Source organism: Phyllopteryx taeniolatus, chromosome 17 (genome assembly GCF_024500385.1).
Source record: "Phyllopteryx taeniolatus isolate TA_2022b chromosome 17, UOR_Ptae_1.2, whole genome shotgun sequence".
Taxonomy (NCBI): domain Eukaryota; kingdom Metazoa; phylum Chordata; class Actinopteri; order Syngnathiformes; family Syngnathidae; genus Phyllopteryx; species Phyllopteryx taeniolatus.
Genome location: NC_084518.1, coordinates 11583106 through 11606556, shown reverse-complemented (window position 1 = coordinate 11606556; position 23451 = coordinate 11583106). Strand labels below are relative to the sequence as shown.

The 23451-nt window shown below is 41.7% G+C and overlaps 1 protein-coding gene across 8 annotated transcripts in view; it reads right to left on the bottom strand.

Moving 5' to 3' along the window:
* The window catches only part of LOC133467296 (neurexin-2-beta-like), a 199488-nt gene that overhangs the window by 156587 nt on the left and 19450 nt on the right, over positions 1 to 23451 (bottom strand). For all 8 annotated transcript variants that reach the window (XM_061752003.1, XM_061751997.1, XM_061752001.1 and 5 more), the window contains exons 2-3: positions 4305 to 5356; positions 2958 to 2981 (exon numbers count right to left, since the gene is read on the bottom strand). In XM_061752003.1, the coding sequence (XP_061607987.1) occupies positions 2958 to 2981; positions 4305 to 5007 (727 nt within the window). In that variant the 5' untranslated portion in view covers positions 5008 to 5356. The remainder of the gene's footprint in view (positions 1 to 2957; positions 2982 to 4304; positions 5357 to 23451) is intronic.

Sequence of the window (23451 nt, the reverse complement as noted above, 5' to 3'; positions counted from 1 at the left end):
ATGTCAGTCCAGTTCAAATATAACACTAAGCTGAACGTTTTGCACAATTTCTCTTTAAATTCCTATGTTACCATCTTGCATGTCATAACAACGCACAGCAAACTGTGCGACCCATGCAGGTCAAACCATCACAGGCAGAATGTGATGCCCGGACCAGCCACGCTAATCTTGGACTACTAGCAGCATTGGAGGGAAAGTGGATGAGATATGTCGTGCCTGCTAAAGTAAAATATCACATCCAGGGAGTCACCACATTGAATATCCTTACCCTACTTGGCTGAGCCTTACAGCCAAATCTCAGCGTGGCAATGCAGAGATAGAGTCCCAGGAGCATATACGAACATAAACCGCCTTTCACTCTCTTCCTGTACTATTTAGTTTGCTATTTTTAAACGTGGAGAGGAAACTAAAACAGCAGGCCATGGAATAATCTGTGATTTATTTATTTGTTGGCATTTTATGCTTTTTGATTCAGCTTGCAACAAACACTTCACTGTCTGATGAAGACTTACATATAATGAGATCCAATACAGTTGTGTATCAAATACTCTGCCTTTGGAAAGATAATGTTACATTTTGATTGACACTGTCAAATGTGGTAACCAAAATATTAGAAACATTTCGTAAAACGCAGTGCAATTCTACTCCACTGTAAACTATAACCACAATCATAAAAATGTACCTCAGTTATTATCTTTCTGATTGTGTCAGTCAAAATTCAGCATTGCTATCTGTCTAAATGCACATTTGATACCTACTTGTGTTGGCTATAACTAGGTTGTGCAAGGAGTTATACTATTGTGACTAGTGGGTATAAAGCTTATATCTCTTTCTGTATTGGTGAACACAACCTTCCAAGAGAGTTCTGAGCCAATATTTGTGTTTTTTCATTTTCACAACCAATATTACAGCTACCTGGATGTTCTATTTAGGGAAGGAAGTGTTAAACCCAAAGAGTTTTCCCAATCTCACTTGGTTTGCAACAATTTAAATTCTTTAAGATTTGCTGAAAATGTTGTTCAAAACTATACAATATGATCCTTATTTTAAAAAAAAAAAAACATTTGGTCATTGTTGAGACATAATTAGTGAGCAACTTGGAAGAAAGAGCCATTGCATTAGGATTAGGATTTGCCAAATTTGTTTTCCATGAAAGGTACAGTATTATAGAGCGTCTTATAATGAGGGATTAGACCAAGGTCATTGCTAGCGGAAGATCTGAGCCCACTCGGACCAGTTTGTCCTTTTTCGACGGATGCCTATGGATGCTTTGTCATTCCTTGTCGTTCCAAGAGTGCAATTACTGTGCGCTTGTGCATACAATTCTGAAAGTAAACAAAGCAAACAAACATAAAAACCCAGACAAAGCATTGACAATACGTTTTCAGTCGGACTTTGTGTGTTTGTGTACAGTTGTCCCGTGACGTTTGACAGAATCCTCTGCGGTCCGCTTGTGCGATGTGAGGTAGCTGCGCTTATCTCTCGTTCGCAGACCTGCTTTTCCGCTCTCAAAACATCAGAGGATGCTTTTGGCATTAGAGCGTGCCCCGGCGTGGCCTTTGTCCACACAGATCAACGGGATGCCACATGCTGCATACTGTAGATGAACAACTGGCAAGAGCCACCTGCTGTGCCAAACTGTTTCGTTCCCTCTAAGCGTTTCCGCTGTCAAATGGGGATTATTCCTACAGCACTTCAAACCCGCAGTCAAGATCGAATAAAGCATATGGGCGGCCATCTTTGCTGTCTACGGCGCGTGTGTGTGTGTGTGTGCGTGTGTTTGTTGGTGGGAGAATAACAGACTTGCTGCTGCATCACACACTGGGTTGCATGGGGGCAAAAACAAGGCATCGGCTCAGTGTTATTTTGTTGTCATTGTTGTTTTCATGCTTTCTGCACAGGGGATTGTCTCCATGTCAAGTTTTAATCCAATAAACATTCTGATGCGCTCTCTTTGCAGTATGTCATCTAATAATGGCTGCATTTTTCCTGTAAGAGCAAACACATGCCACCTTTGTGCGAGTATGTGACGATTATAGCTTACAGTATTTGTAAAGGCTGAAATATGCACACTCGCACTTATAAATTTATGACAATAATTTGCATTGTCATAGACATTCTATGCGAGTTGCATCCATATTAACAAACTATACATGAATATGTTTTATCGTAATATAGTGGATTTTGGCGAGCAGGTGTGCATAGTTTGCTGCATTACAGTGATTGATAACGTGCCGTGGTTCAGTGCACCTCCCCAGAGTGTGTTGGCTGCCACTTCACCACGACGGCCACTTTGCTGATGTGATGTATAAGTTTCACAAGCGACAAAATAAATCTCCTTCTCACACTTTATATTTAACATTTTATGTGTTCATCATATTTAGAAAACTGGCCTGTACAGTTGCTCTGTATCGTTAAAATGTTGCAGGATAATGAGCCAATAATGACACAGTGGCTTCCTTTTAGAGAAAACAAAATATCTGGGAAGTCTCCCTGTGCAAAAATAACAGAACAAATTGATGAATGTCCCCAGAAATCAGTCAGTGGATTTTTGCAGTCATGTTTGATTCCACGTGTCAAGTGGGAGCTTAAATGTCATTTAAGTCTAGCAAACAAATAGTCACTAAGAAGTGGAAAAAGGCAACGCATACAAGGGCAAACGTTTTCTCTGACGGATTATGCAAAACTCTACATTGTTACGAGGCCCAGAGACTTGACAGACCTAGCAATTTGATTGCTATGAATAAATGTACTTGTACAACCAGTACATGAAGAACGTCCTACTATATGTACAATATACAGTATGTCATCGAAGTCTAGTGTGTTGGATGTCAGAACTGCAGTCCAAATTGACAATAACAACCTGATTGCAGCAATCACACTGAGGCTACAGTAAAAGCCTTTGCAAAGAGTACACATGGTTACCATTATGCTCATTATAAAATAAAGTGGCTTACCTTCTACTTCTTTCTGGACACCTGCTGTAATAGGAAGAAAAACAGACATATTTATTTTGTTGGCAGTAGGAGAGCAAATACCAAGTGGCTTTAAGTTGAAACTAAAACAGCTACTTAAGCTTTTTTGTTTGGTTATTATTTCAGACACAAATACATGTCAAAGTTGGACTGTTTACTTGTCTGTTGAACTGTTTACTTGTCTGTTGGAACAGTATGTTTGCTGTATTAAACTAGTGACAGTGGAACAAATAAAATGTCATAACTGTAGGATGCAAGTACCTATAATGTTTATATTTCATATTTTTCACATGAATATTACAAATAGTCATTAAGCCAATTGTACTCCCTGTTAGGATCCTCCATATACAGTATTATATTTGACAAGTTAGTGTATCATACAGTATTGGGGATTTTTATACAAAAATCTTTCCGACAAAATTGGATCATTATGATAAGCCTAAATACTTCAGCATTTTGTTTCAACCACAGGAGTCTTTGTTACACTGTATATTTGCAACATATTAAGTCTTCGATGGAGCAATATTCAAATAACACTATGTTAAAAACTATGTATGTGTACTTGAAAAATTTAATTAGAGCTCATTAAACTATAAATAACAATAATAATAACTTTACAGTTTTCAAGTTAAGCTTTCAGGGAATTGTATTTTGAAGAAAAACCAAAACGGCACATTTACATCCCCCCCCCCCCCAAAAAAAAGCATTTAAATTGCATTATAATAAGAAATTATGTGGGAAATTTAGGAGAGGAGCTGTTAAAAACATAAAAACGACAGTGGAGAAAGTTTCTCCCAGCCACGGGAGGAAGACAAAGTAATATATTTCTACATAAATATCAAATTATATTGACACCATTATATTATATGTGATGCATGTCATTGCTATATACCAGGTAATAAATATAAAAAAAAATGGCTACAACAAAATAATAATAATAAATTAATTTCTCAGTATTCTATTGAGGGGATTAGAAAAAGGGCATTTCGTCCAGAGTAACGCCTGTTGGGATCCTCTATCGCTAAATATTATATATTAAAAACAGAAACTTTACAAGTAAAGATAAGCTTTACTTCTTTTGGACATTTTCAGTAGTGTAGTTAAAAGTTAAATTAGGCTTTCAGATAATTTCCTCCCTTGTGTTTTGTACTAGTTTCAGCATAAACAAATGACATCAAGCTGCTTGCACATTATTCTGCAAAGATAACTGATGGTACTCCAACCGCTCTCATATATTTAACTTCAATCAGTTTCGTTGGGCTTTGTTGATTATTCACCGAGGCGCAAAATAGTGTTTTGCGGTGATCACAAACGTGTGAATTGCCTCACCTTCGTGGCAGTAGCTTCCCACGAAACTGGTGTTGATGCAGTCGCACAGGACCTCCCCCTGGCTGACGGAGCACAGGCCTCCATTATAGCAGGGCGAGTGCGCATCACAGATGTAGTCCATGTCGCTGTGGACGGATTGACCGTCCAAGAGCACGGGCAGAGCTTCCCCCACTTTCAGATTGGCGATAAGGCCCTCGAACGGCGGCTCGTACTTGACGGTGCTGGACGTCAGGGCGGAGAGGCGCACGTCGGGCGAGATGCCGCCTACGTAGAGGTCACTGGCCACGACCATCTCTTTCCTCTTGGACTTGACCTCGGCCGCCTTCTCTTCGTTGTCCACCAGCAGCTTGGTCTCTCGGTAGTTCCGCGACAGGAGAACTCGGTGCCAGCGCAGGTCGTCGATACGCGTCTCCGTGTGCAGGGAGGCTGGCTCAGCACAGTGGATGGCGAAGCGCAACTGGAGTCTCCCGTCAGCTATGAGGAGCTCCAGGAAGTCACAGTCGCCACCATCGTCGAGGTAGAGCACCAGCGCTTTGCTGATGTTCGTCTTCAGGATGAAGCTGAGTTCTGCAGTCGTCTTGGCGTCCCATTGTCCGTAGCGTGTCCACTGACCCGGAATGCCTTCATATTCCAATGCTCTACCTGTTAGCACCAAATGAACTAAAAACAATAACCAGGAGGCTTTGTTGTGACACTTGGCCATGATGGTTAGTGTCTACCAGCTAATGCATACAGTATGTATCCCTATACAAGAAGAAGAAGAAATAAGAGCTTAGTGTCGACTGAAGGCCCACAATATCTCAAAACAAGAAAGCAATTTTTGCATGCAGTGTTTCTTTAGCCTTGACTGTCTATCCGGATTCTTTTTGCCATCGTTCAACGCGTGACAGAAAGACAACAAACATCACAAGTGATCCACGAGACTGTGTGATTCCTCGTCTTCGCCATCCAGTGTCTTGGCCTCCATCCAGCACGGCTCCAGTCAATTCTCTAAGTGTCAACTAGGCACAGAGCCTAGGTGGCACGGTCTGCCTTCTCAGGCACACAACATCCTAGGACAAAGGACAAAAGGAGAATGTAAAATGATTAATCATAATTATTGCTGAGAATCTTGTGCAAAGCATGACACAATAAAAACACTTCTAAATCAATCAAGTTTATTCAGAGTAGGGGAGCGCATAATAATGTATTGATTGATTGATTGTGTGGAATTGATCGCTGGTTAATTGCATCTTCAAGTAATTGTAGCAAAATGGAGTGCTCTGCTGGGCCAGCACAGGTACACTGCCAAAACTGGGATTTAAAAACATCCATCCATCCATTTTCTGAACCGCTTATCCTCAAAAGGGTCGCAGGAGCTATATTCGGGCAGGAGGCGGGGTACACCCTGAACTGGTTGCCAGCCAATCACAAGGCACATACAAACAAACAACCATTCGCACTCACATTCACACCTACGGGCAATTTAGAATCTCCAATCAATGGATGTTTTTGGGATGTGGGAGGAAACCGGAGAGCCCGGAGAAAACCCACGCAGGCACGGGGAGAACACACAAACTCCACACAGGCGGGGCCGGGGATTGAACCCCAGTCTGCAGAACTGTGAGGCAGACGCTCTAACCAGTCGTCCACCGACTTAAAGACAAACAAATAAATGAAACATGGAATGTATTATAATGCAAAATAATCTGACAATAGAAAAGAAAAATTCACGAGGCAAGATTTCTTAAAACAAGTAAACATAGTTGGCCTCAAAACCCCCACAAATGTCTTAAAACTAGTGTACTTAATTTATTACTTATACCGATATAATTGTGGTATTTCTTATTTTAAGCTAAATGTACTCATCACCAGTCATGAAATCTCACTTACAAATTATAATACCTTAAGATTTTCAAGTACTTGAAGCAAGAGAAATCCTCTCATACAGTATGTGTACTGGGTACTCCGGTTTTCTCCCAAATTCCAAAGAGATGCATGGTAGGTTAATTGAAGATTCTAAATTGCCCATAGGTGTGGATGTGTGTGCGACTGGTTGTTTGTTTAAATGTGCCCTGCGATTGGCTGGCGACCAGTTCAGGATGTACCCCGCCTCTCGCCCGAAGATAGCTGAGATAGGCTCCAGCACGCCGCGACCCTTTTGATATACAGTGGGTATGGAAAGTTTTCAGACCCCCTTGAATTTTTCACTCTTTGTTATATTGCAGCCATTTGTTAAAATCATTTAAGTTCATTTTTTTCCTCATTAATGTACACACAGCACCCCATATTGACAGAAAAAAAAACTTAATTGTTGAACTTTTTGCTGATTTATTAAAAAAGAAAAACTGAAATATCGCACAGCCATAAGTATTCAGACCCTTTGCTGTGACACTCATATATTTAACTCGGGTGCTGTCCATTTCTTCTGATCATCCTTAAAATGGTTCTACACGTTCATTGGAGTCCAGCTGTGTTTGATTATACTGATTGGACTTGATTAGGAAAGCCACACACCTGTCTATATAAGACCTCAGAGCTCACAATGCATGTCAGAGCAAATGAGAATCATGAGGTCAAAGGAACTGCCTGAAGAGCTCAGAGACAGAATTGTGTAAGGCACAGATGTGGCCAAGGTTACAAAAAAATGTCTGCTCCTAAGAGCACAGTGGCCTCCATAATCCTGAAATGGAAGACGTTTGGGACGATCAGAACCCTTCCTAGAGCTGGCCGTCTGGCCAAACTGAGCAATCGGGGGAGAAGAGCCTTGTTGAGAGAGGTAAAGAAGAACCCAAAGATCACTGTGGCTGAGCTCCAGAGATGCAGTCGGGAGATGGGAGAAAGTTCTAGAAAGTCAACCATCACTGCAGCCCTCCACCAGTCGAGGCTTTATGGCAGAGTGGCCTGACGGATGCCTCTCCTCAGTGCATGACACATGAAAGCCTGCATGGAGTTTTTTAAAAAACACCTGAAGGACTCCAAGATGGTGAGAAAAAAGATTCTCTGGTCTGATGAGACCAAGATAGAAATTGTTGGCCTTAATTCTAAGTGGCATGTGTGGAGAAAACCAGGCACTGCTCATCACCTGTCCAATACAGTCCCAACAGTGACGCATGGTGGTGGGAGCATCATGCTGTGGGGGTGTTTTTCAGCTGCAGGGACAGGACGACTGGTTGCAATCGAAGAAAAGATGAATGTGGCCAAGTACAGGGATATCCTGGACGAAAACCTTCTCCAGAGTGCTCAGAACCTCAGACTGGGCCGAAGGTTCACCTTCAAAAAATACAATGACCCTAAGCACACAGCTAAAATACCTAAGGAGTGGCTTCAGAACAACTCCATGACTGTTTTTGAATGGCCCAGCCAGAGCCCTGACTTAAACCCAATTGAGCATCTCTGGAAAGAGCTGAAAATGGCTGCCCACCAATGTTCACCATCCAAAATGACTGAACTGGAGAGGATCTGCAATGAGGAATGGCAGACGATCCCCAAATCCAGGTGTGAAAAACATGTTTCATCATTCCCAAAAAGATTCATGGCTGTATTAGCTCAAAAGGGTGCTTCTACTAAATACTGAGCAAAGGGTCTGAATACTTATGACTGTGTGATATTTCAGTTTTGCTTTTTTAATAAATCTGCAAAAATTTCAACAATTCTGTTTTTGTTCCCCTGTCAATATGGGGTGCTGTGTGTACATTAATGAGGGAAAAATTACTTAAATGATTTTAGCAAATGGCTGCAATATAAAAAAGAATGAAAAATTTAAGGGGGTCTGAATACTTTCCGTACCCACTGTATATATAAAATCAGCTGCACACTGCAAAAACTAAAATCTATCCAACGTTGACTATAGGTTGTGGCCATGCTGTAACAACTCCTGCAGGCAACATTATTCTGCACAATATTACACTTTGGAAAAAGCAGTTTACAACACTCATAGAAAAAAAAAAAAAAACACAGTATAAAAAATGACAATTCATATCATCAGGGCAATCCCATAGTTTATCAAGGAAATTGAGTCAAATGGCCATTCTTAATTCAGATACTGACAAAACTTCAACACTTGCCACTTATGAAATCAGTGAACGAAGAGCTAAGATCTAGGACAGCTAGCGGTGTAAGCTTCAGAACACATTTAATATAAGTCTCCAGATTGCTTTAGAAATTCTGCCAATTGCCTGATCTGCATCAGATCTACATGATTTGACACAACAGCTTCTGACCAACCAAAGCAAATTTCATTTCTATCTGGGTAGTTTTGCTAATTATAAGCAATTGTGTGTTTCTATTCCAAATCATTCATACAATTAAAATTTATATGTGGGGTCAGGAAGCTGCACAGTAACAAACAAATGGTAACACACATAACTTTCTTAGTGGAGGAATCAGACTATTAAATTACCCATCCGTTTTCTTTACTGCTTATCCTCACTAGGGTCATGGGTGCGCTTAGAGCCTTTCCCAGCTGACTTTGAGCAAGAGGTGGGGTACACCTTGAACTGGTCACCAGTCAATCGCAGGCCATGCATAGACAAGCAACAATTCACACTCACATTCACACCTACATACAATTTAGAGTCTCCAAACAAACCTAAGAAATGTTTTGGGAACGTGGGAGGAAGTCAGAGCACCCACACAGGAAGGTCTGAGGGTGAATTGAAACGTCCAACCTCAGAATTGTGAGGCGGATGTGCTAACCACTCATCAGAATTAGTAAGAAGGAAATATATTATAATTGCTGCAGTGATTGCATTCTACTAACTGTTGTATTGACAACCCTACATGTGTGAGTTAAAGCCAGTAACAGGCTTTCAACATGAAGAAGCATATTGATCCTGTGGCCTTTGCTCTCCTCTAGAAAATGGAAACAGTGCTTCGCAACAATTCTATGCTGCAGTCCATATTTCATGGCCACTTCGCGGGATTGTTAGGCCCCATAAGCTGTCCGTGCTGTCTCTCTGGACCAAGACACTGCAGCCTAACAATACATGTACAGGTCAGTGGCAGTGGAAAGTAGGAGATTTGTGTTGTGGAAACAAACAAGAAAAATAATTGAAACGTTGTCATGTAGAGCAACACAACAAGCCTCCTAGACACAAGTAAAGTTTGTAAGGTGGTTGGACAAAAGTTATGTCTGTCTGTTGTATTGGGACAGTGACGCCAATTACTTAATTTTTCTTGTAGACGGAAAAGATTTGGATTTGTCATTGAATGGATGAGTTCAACATTTTAGCTTTATTTCCCAAATATCTGAATATGATACACAATATAGAAGATAACACCTTTTGTTTGAACCCACCTAATTTGCATGTGATCAGAAGTATTGCAATATGTGAAGTATTTGTGTTTTGTTACCCAGGTGTGTCCCTATTACGTTATTCAAAACAACAAAATAGTGTTGAATGTCAACGCTCAGTTTCAGATTTAGGTTTTGCCTGACTAGACTAGACTAGATTTACAGTTAGAGGTGTAACTAACCTGATAACCGGGGGCAGGGGGGACAAGTAATTTTGTTGTTGAGAGGTATTCCTCAATGGATGTCAAACCCAAATGTGTTCAGTCTACAGCAAAAATAAAGCAAGTTGCCGTTCTGTTCCCATAACTTTTGAGTAGTCTGTAGCCCCCTTTTGTAGTGCCCATGTAAGTAGGCTTTTTTTTAAGTAAGAAATATTCTTGATGTACGTTAAACTGTGATTTTACCTCAACAGGGCGCATTAGCAAAGGCGTCTCCTGCAGGGCTGGCCCATTTTCATCTCTGCACAGACAGAAATATATGATATGTTTGAGTCAGCAGGGAATTACGGCCTCTATTGGGGCGCTGCAGATGAGGAACTGCCACATTTGGGCTTGCTCACATTTGGCAGAGTTGCAAGAAATATCGTATCATAGGAAGCAAATCAAAGTTGCTCTTGAAAGCTGGAGGCAGGAAGAAAACCCTTCAGATAGATGGGTTTATCATGGGAATAGATGCATCCTGGAAGGCCATACAAACTGACTTGCTCCTCACAGGATGAATTGTAATTTTCAACGGTCAGTTATGGAGTATAAAATAAGAATCTGTCTCACTTGCATCTACGTGGTTGGACTTCACCTTGTTTTCATTTTAACAAAGAACACATTTGTATTTCGGTGCTCTCAGCTTTTCATCTTCACTATAACTTCATTGGGGAGGCAAAACATCCTGAGAGATATGTCACCGTGTGCATCATCATGTGGGTCGAGATGTTCTCAAGCAGGTTATAATGATAAGAAATAAACAACGACAAGGCGTATTTCACAACCGGAAAGAGACTGAGATTGTCCCTGTTGAATGAAGGTGTGAATATTAATGTTAATTGGTGCTATATGGCTCGAGAGAACAGTGAAAATGGGATATTCTCTTTTGCCAAACAAATATGCAACAACCTGACTGGGTGGGGCATTTTGCCTGCCAACACAATATGTCAGAAAAGCATAAAACGATAACGGCACTCTGTGTATATACCACATAGGTAAAGAAAATAAAAATCGTGTTGTATCATATTTGTATTTTGCTTCTCTGTCTGTATGTACTGTACGTCACAAAGTTGTATTTGTCCATATATGTTAGTTAGCAGGCTCATTTCTGATTTGTGGTGAATGTAAGGGGTGTTGGACGGTTACCATGTGAGGCCAAAAACAAACCAAACATTTCTATACCCACATTTCAATCCAGATTTTTTTCAAAATTGAATGGCTCCGTCTTTGTCATATGTGGCACAACTCCTCAAAGTTTGATGAAAATCGCTAAATCATGCCATCCTTACCAATCGTCCAACCAAACCAATACCGCTGGCATCTGCGTTTTTGTGCTTTGCAAACGGAATAAGTAGTAACTTAATTTAAAAGTAGATGGATTTAATGAGACTCTCATTAAAAAAATTTTTTTTAAAAAAACAAGCACTCCTGAAACACCATTATGTGAACCAGAAAATGGGAAATAAAAAAAGCAAAGCTGGGTAGCTGTGTTATTTCAGCCATCGAGGCACTTTGAAGATTTCATTCTAGCAACATTTACACAGCCTCAGAGGTTTTCAAGAGAACAAAAAAACACCCACACAATTATTATTTGCAGAAGTATGCCCTAGGCTGATACTGAATCTGTCAGTTTCATTTTTGTAAACGCTGTCAAGTGAGAACAAATGCTTAGAGATCACTTATTTGAATCTCTTTTACATTTAACATTAAAATGTAAACATTGCATAATAACAGATCTGAGAAATTTATCATAACACTTTTGCTTAATAATTCATGACACGTAGTTTGAGCTACACTTTATCTCACAATAAACTGAAAAAAACTGATTTATTAATCTTTGTGTCTTTGATGCTATTTAATGTGTTGCATAGTATTTTACCAATGCCTGTGCTACATTATCTACCTTCCACAAGAGGGGAACATTAATGACTGACAATGAACTCACTAAATCAGAATCAGAATCATCTTTATTTTGCCAAGTATATCCAAAAACACACAAAGAATTTGTCTCCGGTAGTAGGAGCCGCTCTAGTACGACAACAGACAGTCAATTGACAGACACTGACATTGAGAAAAACAGTCACTGAGCAATAAAGGGTTGCTAGTTATCTGGTAATGCCGGTACAATTTATTATTATTTTTTTTTTTACAATTGTGCAAAACGATTCAGAGTCCACTAGCACTTACAGCAGTTTGAATGGCTAGTATAGCAATAGTCCGGTGCAATGACCATTGTGCAAAGGGTGCCGAGACTTCAAGGAATGTATGCAGTTTAAAGTGACTAGTTGCGCGATAATCTGGGACAATGTTGCAAATCAGTCAGTATGCAAGTGGTGCAGATGCTACTCTGGCATGAGTGGCCAATATTGGTCAACAACAGATATGCAAATAGTGCAGTGTGGCGAGACTACTACAGTGAGTGCACGAGTAATGTATAATTGGCCCGACAGAAATGTGACAACAAACTCAAGACAAAAAAATTGGCAGCATGTTGCAATGGAATTGTAGGTTAGCTGTTTAAGAAGTTGATGACAAGAGGGAAGAAGCTGTTGGAATGTCTGCTAGTTCTAGTTTGCATTGATCGGTAGCGCCTACCTGAGGGAAGGAGCTGGTGACCAGGATGTGGAGGGTCCAAGAGGATTTTGCACGCTCTTGTCTTAGTTCTGGCAGCGTCCAAGTCCTCAAGGGTGGGTAGAGGGGTACTGAAAATCTTTTCAGCAGTTTTGATTGTCCGTTGCAGTCGGAGTTTGTCCTTTTTTGTAGCAGGACCAAACCAGACTGTGATGGAAGAACACAGGACTGATTCGATGTCCGCTGTGTAGAACTGCCTCAGCAGCTCCTGTGGCAGGCCTGTAGTCATTTAGACCCGAGATTGTAGGTTTCTTGGGGACTGGAATGATGGTGGAGCGTTTGAAACAGGATGGGACTTCGCACAGATCCAGAGATCTATTGAAGATCTATGTGAAGACTGGAGCGAGCTGGTACACGCAGACTTTGAGGCAGGATGGGGACACATGGTCTGGGCCTGCCGCTTTATTAATCTTTTGTTGTTTGAAGATGCGTCTCACATCCTGTTCGTGGATGGTAAACGCAGAAGTCAGAGGTGTGATTGTGGTCGGTGGTGCGGCTGTGTGGTGTGGGGTGTGAACGTGTCCTTTTCAAATCTGCAGTAGAAGGTATTCAAGTCATTGTAATATTGTTCTCAGCTTGGGGTGATCGTCGCTTGTAATTGGTCAGCGATTGTAATACATGCCAGACTGATTTAGAGTCGAAAAACTGTTTTTCCAACTTTGCTGCATAGTTTCTCTTTGCAATGTTAATATCTTTAGTCAGCTGGTTTCTAGTGCGATTATACAGGGCCCTGTCCCCGCTTTGATATGTGTCCTCCTTAGCTTGGCGAAGTTGCTTAAGTTTGGCAGTGAACCACGGCTTGTTGTTATTGAATGTGCGAAATTACTTTGTTGGTACACACACATCTTCACAGAAACAAATATAGGATGTGACAGTGTCCGTATATTCATCCCAGCTGCCAGCTGAATTTTCAAAGACACTCCAGTCTGTGGAGTCTAAACAGCTTTGAAGTTCTATCTTTGCTTCATTGGTCTACTTTTTCACTGTTTTCACTGTAGGCTTCACGCGTTTAAGTTCTTGTCTGTACGTTGCTATTAAGTGAATTAAGCAGTGATCAGACGAGCCCAAGGCTGCACGGGGTATGGCACGGTATATGTTATTTAGAGTAGTATAGCAGTGGTCTAAAATGTTATTTTCCCTGGGAGGACAGTCGATGTGCTGCTTGTATTTAGGGACTTTGTGGTTGAGTTTAGCTTTGTTAAAGTGCCCGAGAATAATGAGGCAGAATGTAGACACCGGCAAGAATGAATGATGCAAACTCACGAGGCAAGTAGAATGGCTTACAGTTCAAAAACAGCGACTCTAAATGCGGGCTGCAGTGTGTGCTGAGTGCCGTGACATCCGTACATCATTTTTCGTTGATATAGAAGCATATCCCGCCGCCTTTTGTTTTCCCCGATGATTCCATGTCGCAGTCTGCCCGGTGAAGATGGAAGCCGGGAAGCATGACGCCGCCATCGGGTACAGCCTCACAAAGCCAAGTCTCTGTAAAGCACATGGCGGCGTAACATCTGAGGTCTTTACTGATCTTTATGAGAAGATGAAGCTCGTCCATTTTGCTGGGTAAGGAGCGTAGAGTCGCGAGGTGGATCGACGGAAACGCCAATCTGTATCCTCACTTGCGGGGCTTCACTTGGAAATAGGTTTCTACCATACGCTGAGCGTCTTTTTGCGATATTCCTGTAAGTGTTTGCATTCAGATACTGTACATTCAATGCTTGTCATCACGACAGGAGCGATATAGTGACACATTAATTGTGGGAAGAAGGATAGAAATGTCACATCTTCAGCTTGTCTTTACCCTCTACGACAGGTTCCATGCATTTTAGACACCAATACAACTCATTTGGGTTGTGGGTGACATAGACGTAGATGCAGACGTGCTAACCACGAGTCCGCTGTGCAGCTGCATTTGTATCATCCATCCATCCATCCATTTTCTGAGCCGCTTCTCCTCACTAGGGTCGCGGGCGCGCTGGAGCCCATCCCAGCCGTCATCGGGCAGGGGGCGGGGCAGACCCTGAACTGGTTGCCAGCCAATCGCAGGACACATAGAAACAAACAACCATTCGCACTCACAGTCATGCCTACGGGCAATTTAGAGTCTCCAATTAATGCATGTTTTTGGGATGTGGGAGGAAACCGGAGTGCCCGGAGAAAACCCACGCAGGCACGGGGAGAACATGCAAACTCCACACAGGCGGGGACGGGGATTGAACCCTGCACCTCAGAACTGTGAGGCTGACGCTCTAACCAGTCGGCCACCGTGCCGCCATTTGTATCATGTCTGTTGTAATTTTATGTCAGTCGTGGTCTTCCTCATCTTTTTATACATATCAATGTTATGGCAATACATTATGCTCCCGGGGAGGAATACAATTTGGTTCTTGAGGTCAACACTTTGGGAAACCCTTATCCGATCATTATATTCACATGGACTGCATACCACGATCTTGGCTGCTCAAGATGTTCTTCTACTGCGAGTCAATTTACCCAAGGGAGGGCCAAAGGGGGAGGCAGAGTGCTCAGAGGTCCAACAGTTATTTAATGTGCATGTGCTGATATTGTCCAGCGCTGGTCGAAGACAGTGTGGCACGATGCTGCGGGGAAATTTACTGAGCACATTCTGCATGAATCCAACCAGCTGGGTTTGATTGTGAGAGTTTTAGTAACATTTCAGTGAATACAATGGTGATCTAACATCACCTCTCTGTAGAATCAATACGATTGTTCAGTGAGACGCCAAACGAGGAGACCATCTATAATGGAGGTAGCACTTGACAAATGACAAAAATAATGATTATACACTCACTAAGCACACAGTTAGGGACACTTTCACAACTGAATAAAATCAAATACATGAGTTGTATCCAAAGTCTGACTTTACAAAATAAGACTAAGAGCTCTCAGTATGATGCAGGGCAGTTCTACACCAGTGCAAACTAAAAGTACAACAATAAGCATAGTGTTAAACGAATACTTTTCCGACAATGGCAATCACCACTGAGCAACTGCCTTTGTAAAGGCAGAATATCTCCTCTCTTCGATCTCATTAGCTGGAGCTGGTGTTCCTAATGAAGCAGTCTGTGAGTGCATATGACTGAATGCGTTCATACATGTGGGTTTCTGATGAATTAATCGGGTTGTTGTCACAACCTTCAAAGGGATGAATAGAGTTTATATGACAGCTGCCTGTGTATTTAGTGATAAATAATAAGTGGTTGTTGAAGAAGCATCTGAGCTGTGAACACTTTGTTTTGTAATCTGCAGCTTGTGGTGCAATATTTCAAAAGACTGCATAATTTGCACTGCATGGTTATTCGCCCCGAACAGTTTAGCTAGACTCTTTTCACTCATCAATTTTCCTATAGAGGAGCGGCAGCGGTTGATTACGCTGCCGTCCTTTAAATGGAGCCTGCAAGACTATGAAAGCAATTACGATCCACCTAAAGAGGTGAACGAGCAGAACAGCGCACTCGGTAATGACATCAAGTCGACAGGAAAGCTTGAACCCGTAAAGTGAAAGTGTACTTGTCACGCACCTACAAGCTCGTTTTCAATCTTTCTGTTTGAAGCCAAATGAAAACAGAGCTGTGTTGGTGTGGAAGATTTTGATGTCAATGCTTTGGTGCAAAAGATCCAGGTAAGCATCATAATTAAGGAACTAATTTTTATTCATAGGACTGTTGTTGATCATGTGAAATTTGGGCTGTCTAATGTTCATATCATTGAAGTTACAGTATGTTCTCCAGTCACTAAATATTGAAACATTTGACGCACACAGGATGACTTGTCAGCTAAAAGCAGAGAGTGTGGAATTGAGTGAGATTCCCCAGAGAGTGAATAGTTCTGCATAACCTCAAATTTGGCACCTTGTTGTCATCGTATTTCTCGACAACAATCAGTTGGAACTCATTACTGTTTATTATGGTTAGCCTGTGAATTTGAATGCAGAGATGCAGCCTCATGGCCCACCCAGCCACCCATTCATCCATCCATCTTATAAACTGCTTATCCTCATTTGGGCATTGGAGACTATCCAAGAGGCGAGGAGTCGTAGCCTATGAACAATTTAGATTCTTCAATTACCTAACATTCCTGCTAGGACAGCAGACTACCCAGAGAAAATGCATGGAGAGAAAATGCAAAGGAAGACCGAAGCAGAGATTCAAGCCCAAATTTTCAGAACTGTGAGGCAGACCTGCGAATTACTTGTCCATTGAGCAGTCTCAGGGCACTAGTTTCGTGAACGTGTTAAATCCGGCTTACCGGGTGGCGCTACTGCGCGCCAGGGGCAGGTTAGACCGGTGTTGGTAATTAATACATCAGTGCAACCTGGCGGAACTGACAGTGGGCGGGCTGCGCCACTGTGTGAGTGTTTACGGCCGACTTAACTCGCTGCCAATCAAAGTGGCTACTCTCCTTCCCTTTACACGTGACGCAATGACAGCTTCAACAGCGGCATCGTTGCGTGGAAGAAGACGATGTTTAATCACAGCGATCTGGGCTTGAGTGTCACATTGTCACTGCTCTAGGCCAGTGCGGCAACAGGCAATGTGAGCGAGTACCCTTATTAAATACAGAACTAGCTGGTGATAAGTATTGTATGTCCGCCGATTCACCAAAATCGCGTTACACCAGCAGTCTGCCTTGCGCCAGTATTTAGACATGGTCTGAGCAGGCGTAAGTTTAGACTGACTTTCTGCCACCAAATTGTCACTCCGCCAGGCGCATCTCCAAGAACACACCCTCGTTGCATTGGTACGCCCAGCTTGGCGCAGGCTGCTCAGCTAAATTGGCAACTGTGTGCATTACACTAATTGTAAGTACTGCGCTTAATAGCTTTATCTCCATTGTACAATTTGAATTATAATATAGCTTCTTCTTCTTCTGACAAGACATTCCAGACAACTGTAAAGCGTTGCATGTCAAACGAGAAAAGTACTGACAGAATTCCCACCATGATTAATTGATGGAAACGACAACATAGAATAATGATACACACTTTTAATTATCCATATTAAGTCTGTTGCAGTCAGATATAGAACAAAGACACACCTGACCTAGTAGAAAGGCTGTCATATTTTCTTTGAATTTAAAAGATCATACATAAATGGTTCTGTCCCTGAGATCAATGTTCTTATTGCAATTTCTACTCCATAATTTGCTGCTCTTTCCATTGTTTCAGTTCCTGATTTCATTAAAGCGACATCGTTTTGCCTTGATTGCTGGCTCACACTGAATCATTTACAAGGTTTACAAGGTAAAGAAAATAAAAATCGTGTTGCATCATATTTGTATTTTGCTTCTCTGTCTGTATGTACTGTACGTCACAAAGTTACTGCGAATTACTTGTCCATTGAGCAGTCTCAGGGCACTAGTTTCGTGAACGTGTTAAATCTGGGCTTGAGTGTCACATTGTCACTGCTCTAGGCCAGTGCGGCAACAGGCAATGTGAGCGAGTACCCTTATTAAATACAGAACTAGCTGGTGATAAGTATTGTATGTCCGCCGATTCATCAAAATCGCGTTACACCAGCAGTCTGCCTTGCGCCAGTATTTAGACATGGTCTGAGCAGGCGTAAGTTTAGACTGACTTTCTGCCACCAAATTGTCACTCCGCCAGGCGCATCTCCAAGAACACACCCTCGTTGCATTGGTACGCCCAGCTTGGCGCAGGCTGCTCAGCTAAATTGGCAACTGTGTGCATTACACTAATTGTAAGTACTGCGCTTAATAGCTTTATCTCCATTGTACAATTTGAATTATAATATAGCTTCTTCTTCTTCTGACAAGACATTCCAGACAACTGTAAAGCGTTGCATGTCAAACGAGAAAAGTACTGACAGAATTCCCACCATGATTAATTGATGGAAACGACAACATAGAATAATGATACACACTTTTAATTATCCATATTAAGTCTGTTGCAGTCAGATATAGAACAAAGACACACCTGACCTAGTAGAAAGGCTGTCATATTTTCTTTGAATTTAAAAGATCATACATAAATGGTTCTGTCCCTGAGATCAATGTTCTTATTGCAATTTCTACTCCATAATTTGCTGCTCTTTCCATTGTTTCAGTTCCTGATTTCATTAAAGCGACATCGTTTTGCCTTGATTGCTGGCTCACACTGAATCATTTACAAGGTTTTCTAATTGTTTAAGTAATTAAGCGCAACTGGGAATTGATTGCTTCATCCAAGTTTAAGAGCGGCTGTGTCCATTCTGTTGGCTCTTCAAACTTGCCTCCCCGCCTGCAGGTCCACAGCACAGACAATATTTACTAGCTCATATTTAATCAGTGAGATCTGTGAGACAGTGTGCATGCAGAAAACTTGCTCTCCCAAGAGGCGAACAATAGCTGCTTACACAAAGTTATCAGATGGACGCAAAGTGCAAGCGTGTGCATTAATGGATATTTTTAAACATGGGCCTGATGATACTTTTTGAGCAAGTAGATAATCTCTAATTAGTATGGATGTTTGCATAGGGATGAGACAAAGTGTGACCACAAGGTTCCAATGCTTCAAAGTCCAAACATTGTCAAGATTTTGCCTTTTGAGAGCGATATCTTTTTAGATGATTGAGAAGCATGCAGTGAAGCGTATCAGGATCACCGAAGATCTATCAAGGCGCTTTTCAAAGTCAAAGTGTTTTCATCAGGCAGTCTTGTAATAAACAAAGATAACAATAAAGATACTAGCTACCATGGATGCCAGTGTTTACGAATCCCTTCCCTTGTTCCTTGTTCTTGATAGAGCCTGTAAAAGGAGATTTTGTACCATATTTAGGATACTTTATTTTAAAAGGTTTTTGAATAATGCCTATTATGAGACACCTCATCTCAAATGACAGGGACCCAATCCGCCAACAACTATGGGGAAATATAGAGAGCAAGGCACAGAATGTCTGCCCTGTATGTGGTGTTCAATTTGTCCCATCTTTTATTATTTTGCCTAAATTGCCTATGTAACCACAATAATAGCACAAGTTCTAAGTGCATTGCCGTTCTACACCACACAACAAAAATAAACTAGACTTTACACCGATTTTATCGGCCTTATCGGTATCGGCCGATAATTAGCATTTTATGCTGATCGGCTGATTGGCTTTAATGTCATAATTCGCCAATCCGATTAATGACGTCATTGAACAGCTGTGCAAAAGACATTTACTCGGCGTTGCCATCGTGCACAGCATATTTGAATCCAAAAGCTAGTTTATTTTTAGCCTTGTCGCGTGTCGTTTGACGTCGTACTGTAAATATCTAACGGCCAATAAAGTTATTTAAAAAAAAACATGTCTGCGGTGTGGGACAGACAACACGTTTGAGACAGACAACACGTAATGCCCGGATCAGCTAACAAGACAAATTTGCTCTTCCACGATTGGACTATGTCAGACTACTGCAATAAAATCTTGTATTCCGATACCAACGCATCCCGTTTTTTACGATCATTGGGCTTATCTTGTCAATTCAAATGCGACCGGATAAACTCGTTACCGTGGCGAGGACAACAAGAGTGGATCGTGCCGACTGTATTATCAGGACAAAATGGGGGAAAACATGTGTTGGTGGTCACCGGTGCTCAGGAGAGTAGAGGACATTCGTTTAAGGCTTGCTTGAGGTATGTTCCTGTACTTTTAATACGATACGGCTCTCAAGCAGGCAACAAAACGTTATGCAGCCTAGCAACCTAGTGGTACCACGAACGGTTGTACGTAAACATGCCGCCGTTCTGTCGAATCATGCTCTAAAGTTTCAGTGTGGGTGAAGTAATTTAATTAAAAATAATGTAATTTAATTACAGTAAGTTAGCACCCATTAGTTCTGTCATGTTGTAATGTTGGTTTGACCTGACTGATTAGAATACACGATCTGACTAGAGCAGTGATTTCCAACCTTTATGGAGCCAAGGAACATATTTTACAATTGAAAAATCTCACGACACACCAACAAACAAAAATGTCACAAACAGTGGATACATTTATTAGTGTATTTACTTCCTGCCATCTAATAGAAGACCATTCATTTGTTCTGTCTCAATATGCCTCACTGGCATAAATAGAGGAACAAAGAGACATTATTTATTGTATGGAATTTTTTGAGCAATTAAGTACACAAGTATATACAGTAAATGAACAGGTCGTTTTTAAAAACTCGCTGATCGGTGATCGGCCCCAAAAATCCTGATCGTGTAAAGCCTAAAATAAACATAGTGTAAATTGAATACAGAGTATTTATATCTGTGTGTTGACTGAACTTTTGATCACTACCCCCCAATTTCATTGCATTTGCACCATACAATGACAATAAAGGCTTTCTATTTCTTTCTAATTCAAGCATGTTTTTGTGTTCTCAATGATCCTTAAGTTTGACAGTACTTCAGCTCTATTATAAATAATAATATGCACTGCTATATATTTATTATTTCTTATTTTCACATCATTTTACTTGTTCACATTAAGTTAATCCTGCCAGTTGAATGTTAAAATATAAAAGAGCAAGTATACAAAATGAGACTTCAAAATTGTGAGAAATCAAGCTGCTGTGGGCGTGTTCGCTGAATGCGCTGAAACCACACCCTGCTCAACTGTCAATCAAATACCCCTGCTAACACCTGAAAAAAAACTGTATACTACTTTGTCTAGCATCTTTTTTTATGCCTAGACAATACTGCATGTTGCAGTCGCAAAAATATAAAGCCTCCGGTGGCTGGAATCTATCCCACCTGGTCGTTATGGGGCTTTTCCACACCAAGACACGGAGTGCTCTTAAGCAGCCACACCAGTCCAAAACACCGGTCCACACGCTAACTGTCATGCATGACTGTTTTTTTTTCTCCCTCATCACGCTTCCACCTGTCTCTCTGTGATGTTCACACACTCACAGCGGACAATGAGGCGCTCTAAAGCTAACACGCCAGCATGAAGTCCTGGTCTACACGCTGGCTCTCACATCAGACTTTTTTTTCCCTCTCCCCCTCCTCTCTCTTTAGTCTTTCTATGTTATGTGTGTGCACTTACATAATAAGCATAGCTAGCTAGCTAGCTAACTGGACCCTGCAATCGTGCCTGTCAACAGCTGATGGGAACAAAGTTCTTACGTAGTTGAGGAGGGGGGACTCATCCCGTACTACAAAGTGCATCACTGGGCCCTGTTTTTAAACAACAATTCAGATCGGAACGTCTGCCATGCTTTTGGAGTGGGTGGATGCTCAAATTGCTGAAGTAGAGTTAATTTTGAACACGTGGTACTTATTATTATTAAACTTTCATCCATCCATCCATTTTCTGTACCGCTTGTCCTCACTAGGGTCGCGGGCGTGCTGGAGCCTATCCCAGCAACCTTCGGGCGAGAGGCGGGGTACACCTTGAACTGGTCGCCAGCCAATCTCAGGGCACATATAAACAAACAACCATTCACACCTGCGGGCAATTTTGAGTCTTCAATCAACCTACCACGCATGTTTTTGGGATGTGGGAGGAAACCGGAGCACCTGGAGAAAACCCACGCAGGCACAGGGAGAACATGCAAACTCCACACAGGCGAAGCCGGGATTTGAACCCCGGTCCTCAGAACAGTGAGGCAAATGTGCTAACTAGTCGTCCACCATGCCGCCATTACACTTTCATCCATCCATTCATTTTCTGAGCCGCTTATCCTCACAAGGGTCGCGGTAGTGCTAGAGCCTATCCCAGCTATCTTCAGGCAGGAGGCGGGGTACACCCTGAACTGGTTGCCAGCCAATCGCAGGGCACATATAAACAAACAACCATTCGCACTCACATTCACACCTACGGGCAATTTAGTCTTCAATTAACCTACCATGCATGTTTTTGGGATGTGGGAGGAAACCGGAGTGCCCGGAGAAAACCCAGGCAGGCACGGGGAGAACATGCAAACTCCACACAGGCGGGGCGGGGATTTGCCATTAAACTTTCAACGATTTGAAATAAAATTCTTGAAAGAACATGTTGCTTCCTAATATTTCTCATTAAATGTCATGGGTCTCAAATTATAACTGCTATAGCAACTGATTCTAACAAGTCTCTCTGAGCTGGCAGTTTGAACATAAATTTTTAATGACTATAAATCAGCGGTTCTGGACACTAAAACAGAGAAACTTCAGAAATAATGTACTACAATGAAAGTAGTGTCTATGAATAGGGCACACTTGTAAATATAAGCAGGCAAAAGGCAACATGGGGTTGTCACTCAGGCCATGCTCCTGCCTGGGGAGCTGCAGCTCAGCTCCAAGGACTGCACCCGCCCTCCACCCTGCAGCACACAGGATGAAGCCACAGAAGGCTGCTCAGCTGTGTGCCATTGCTCCAACAAGCTGCTAGCTCGCCTGGGCCCAGCTGAAGCTTCTTACCGTGAAAAGCAAGAGCTTATAAAATCGGTCTCGGCGAGCTATTATTGGATACTTCCAGGTTGGAACAAATTCTGCCAATGTTCTTCTGAGCCAGAGACACCTGAGAGATTTGGCCACTTCATTTTCTTTTATTGCATTCATTAACTTGTTTCAGAATTACTTGGCTTACAATAGAAAACATTGACATTGTGAACTTTTTCCATTATAGAAAATGTTTTGTGCCAATTGTTATCCAAAGTTTGCTCAAAGTATGTAAACTGGACAATAAAATGCGTTCACTTGTTAGGGCTCGTACAATGGATGGGCATGATAATCCATTAATTGATCATTAAGAATGATGCAATTGTATGGTTTGTATTGTTTATTGTTGTTTGTTCATCCCATTTTGGAGAAACGGAGGCAAAACGCTGTGCACTTCTTGGCTAAAAGCAACAGAGGTGCTGTTGAAGTCTGTCTGAACTACTTCGCATGACATCTGCAATGAGAAGTTGAGCTACAGCCCTGAAGACCTCTATGGCTGACTGAAAAATATCAGGAAAAGGCTACAAGAATAGCTAATCTTATTTGGGGTTAGTCAAAGGCACTACAAATGGTGGCAGGTTTATGATGACTCCCACTTAACATGAGTTCCATCCATCTATCCATTTTCTGAGCCGC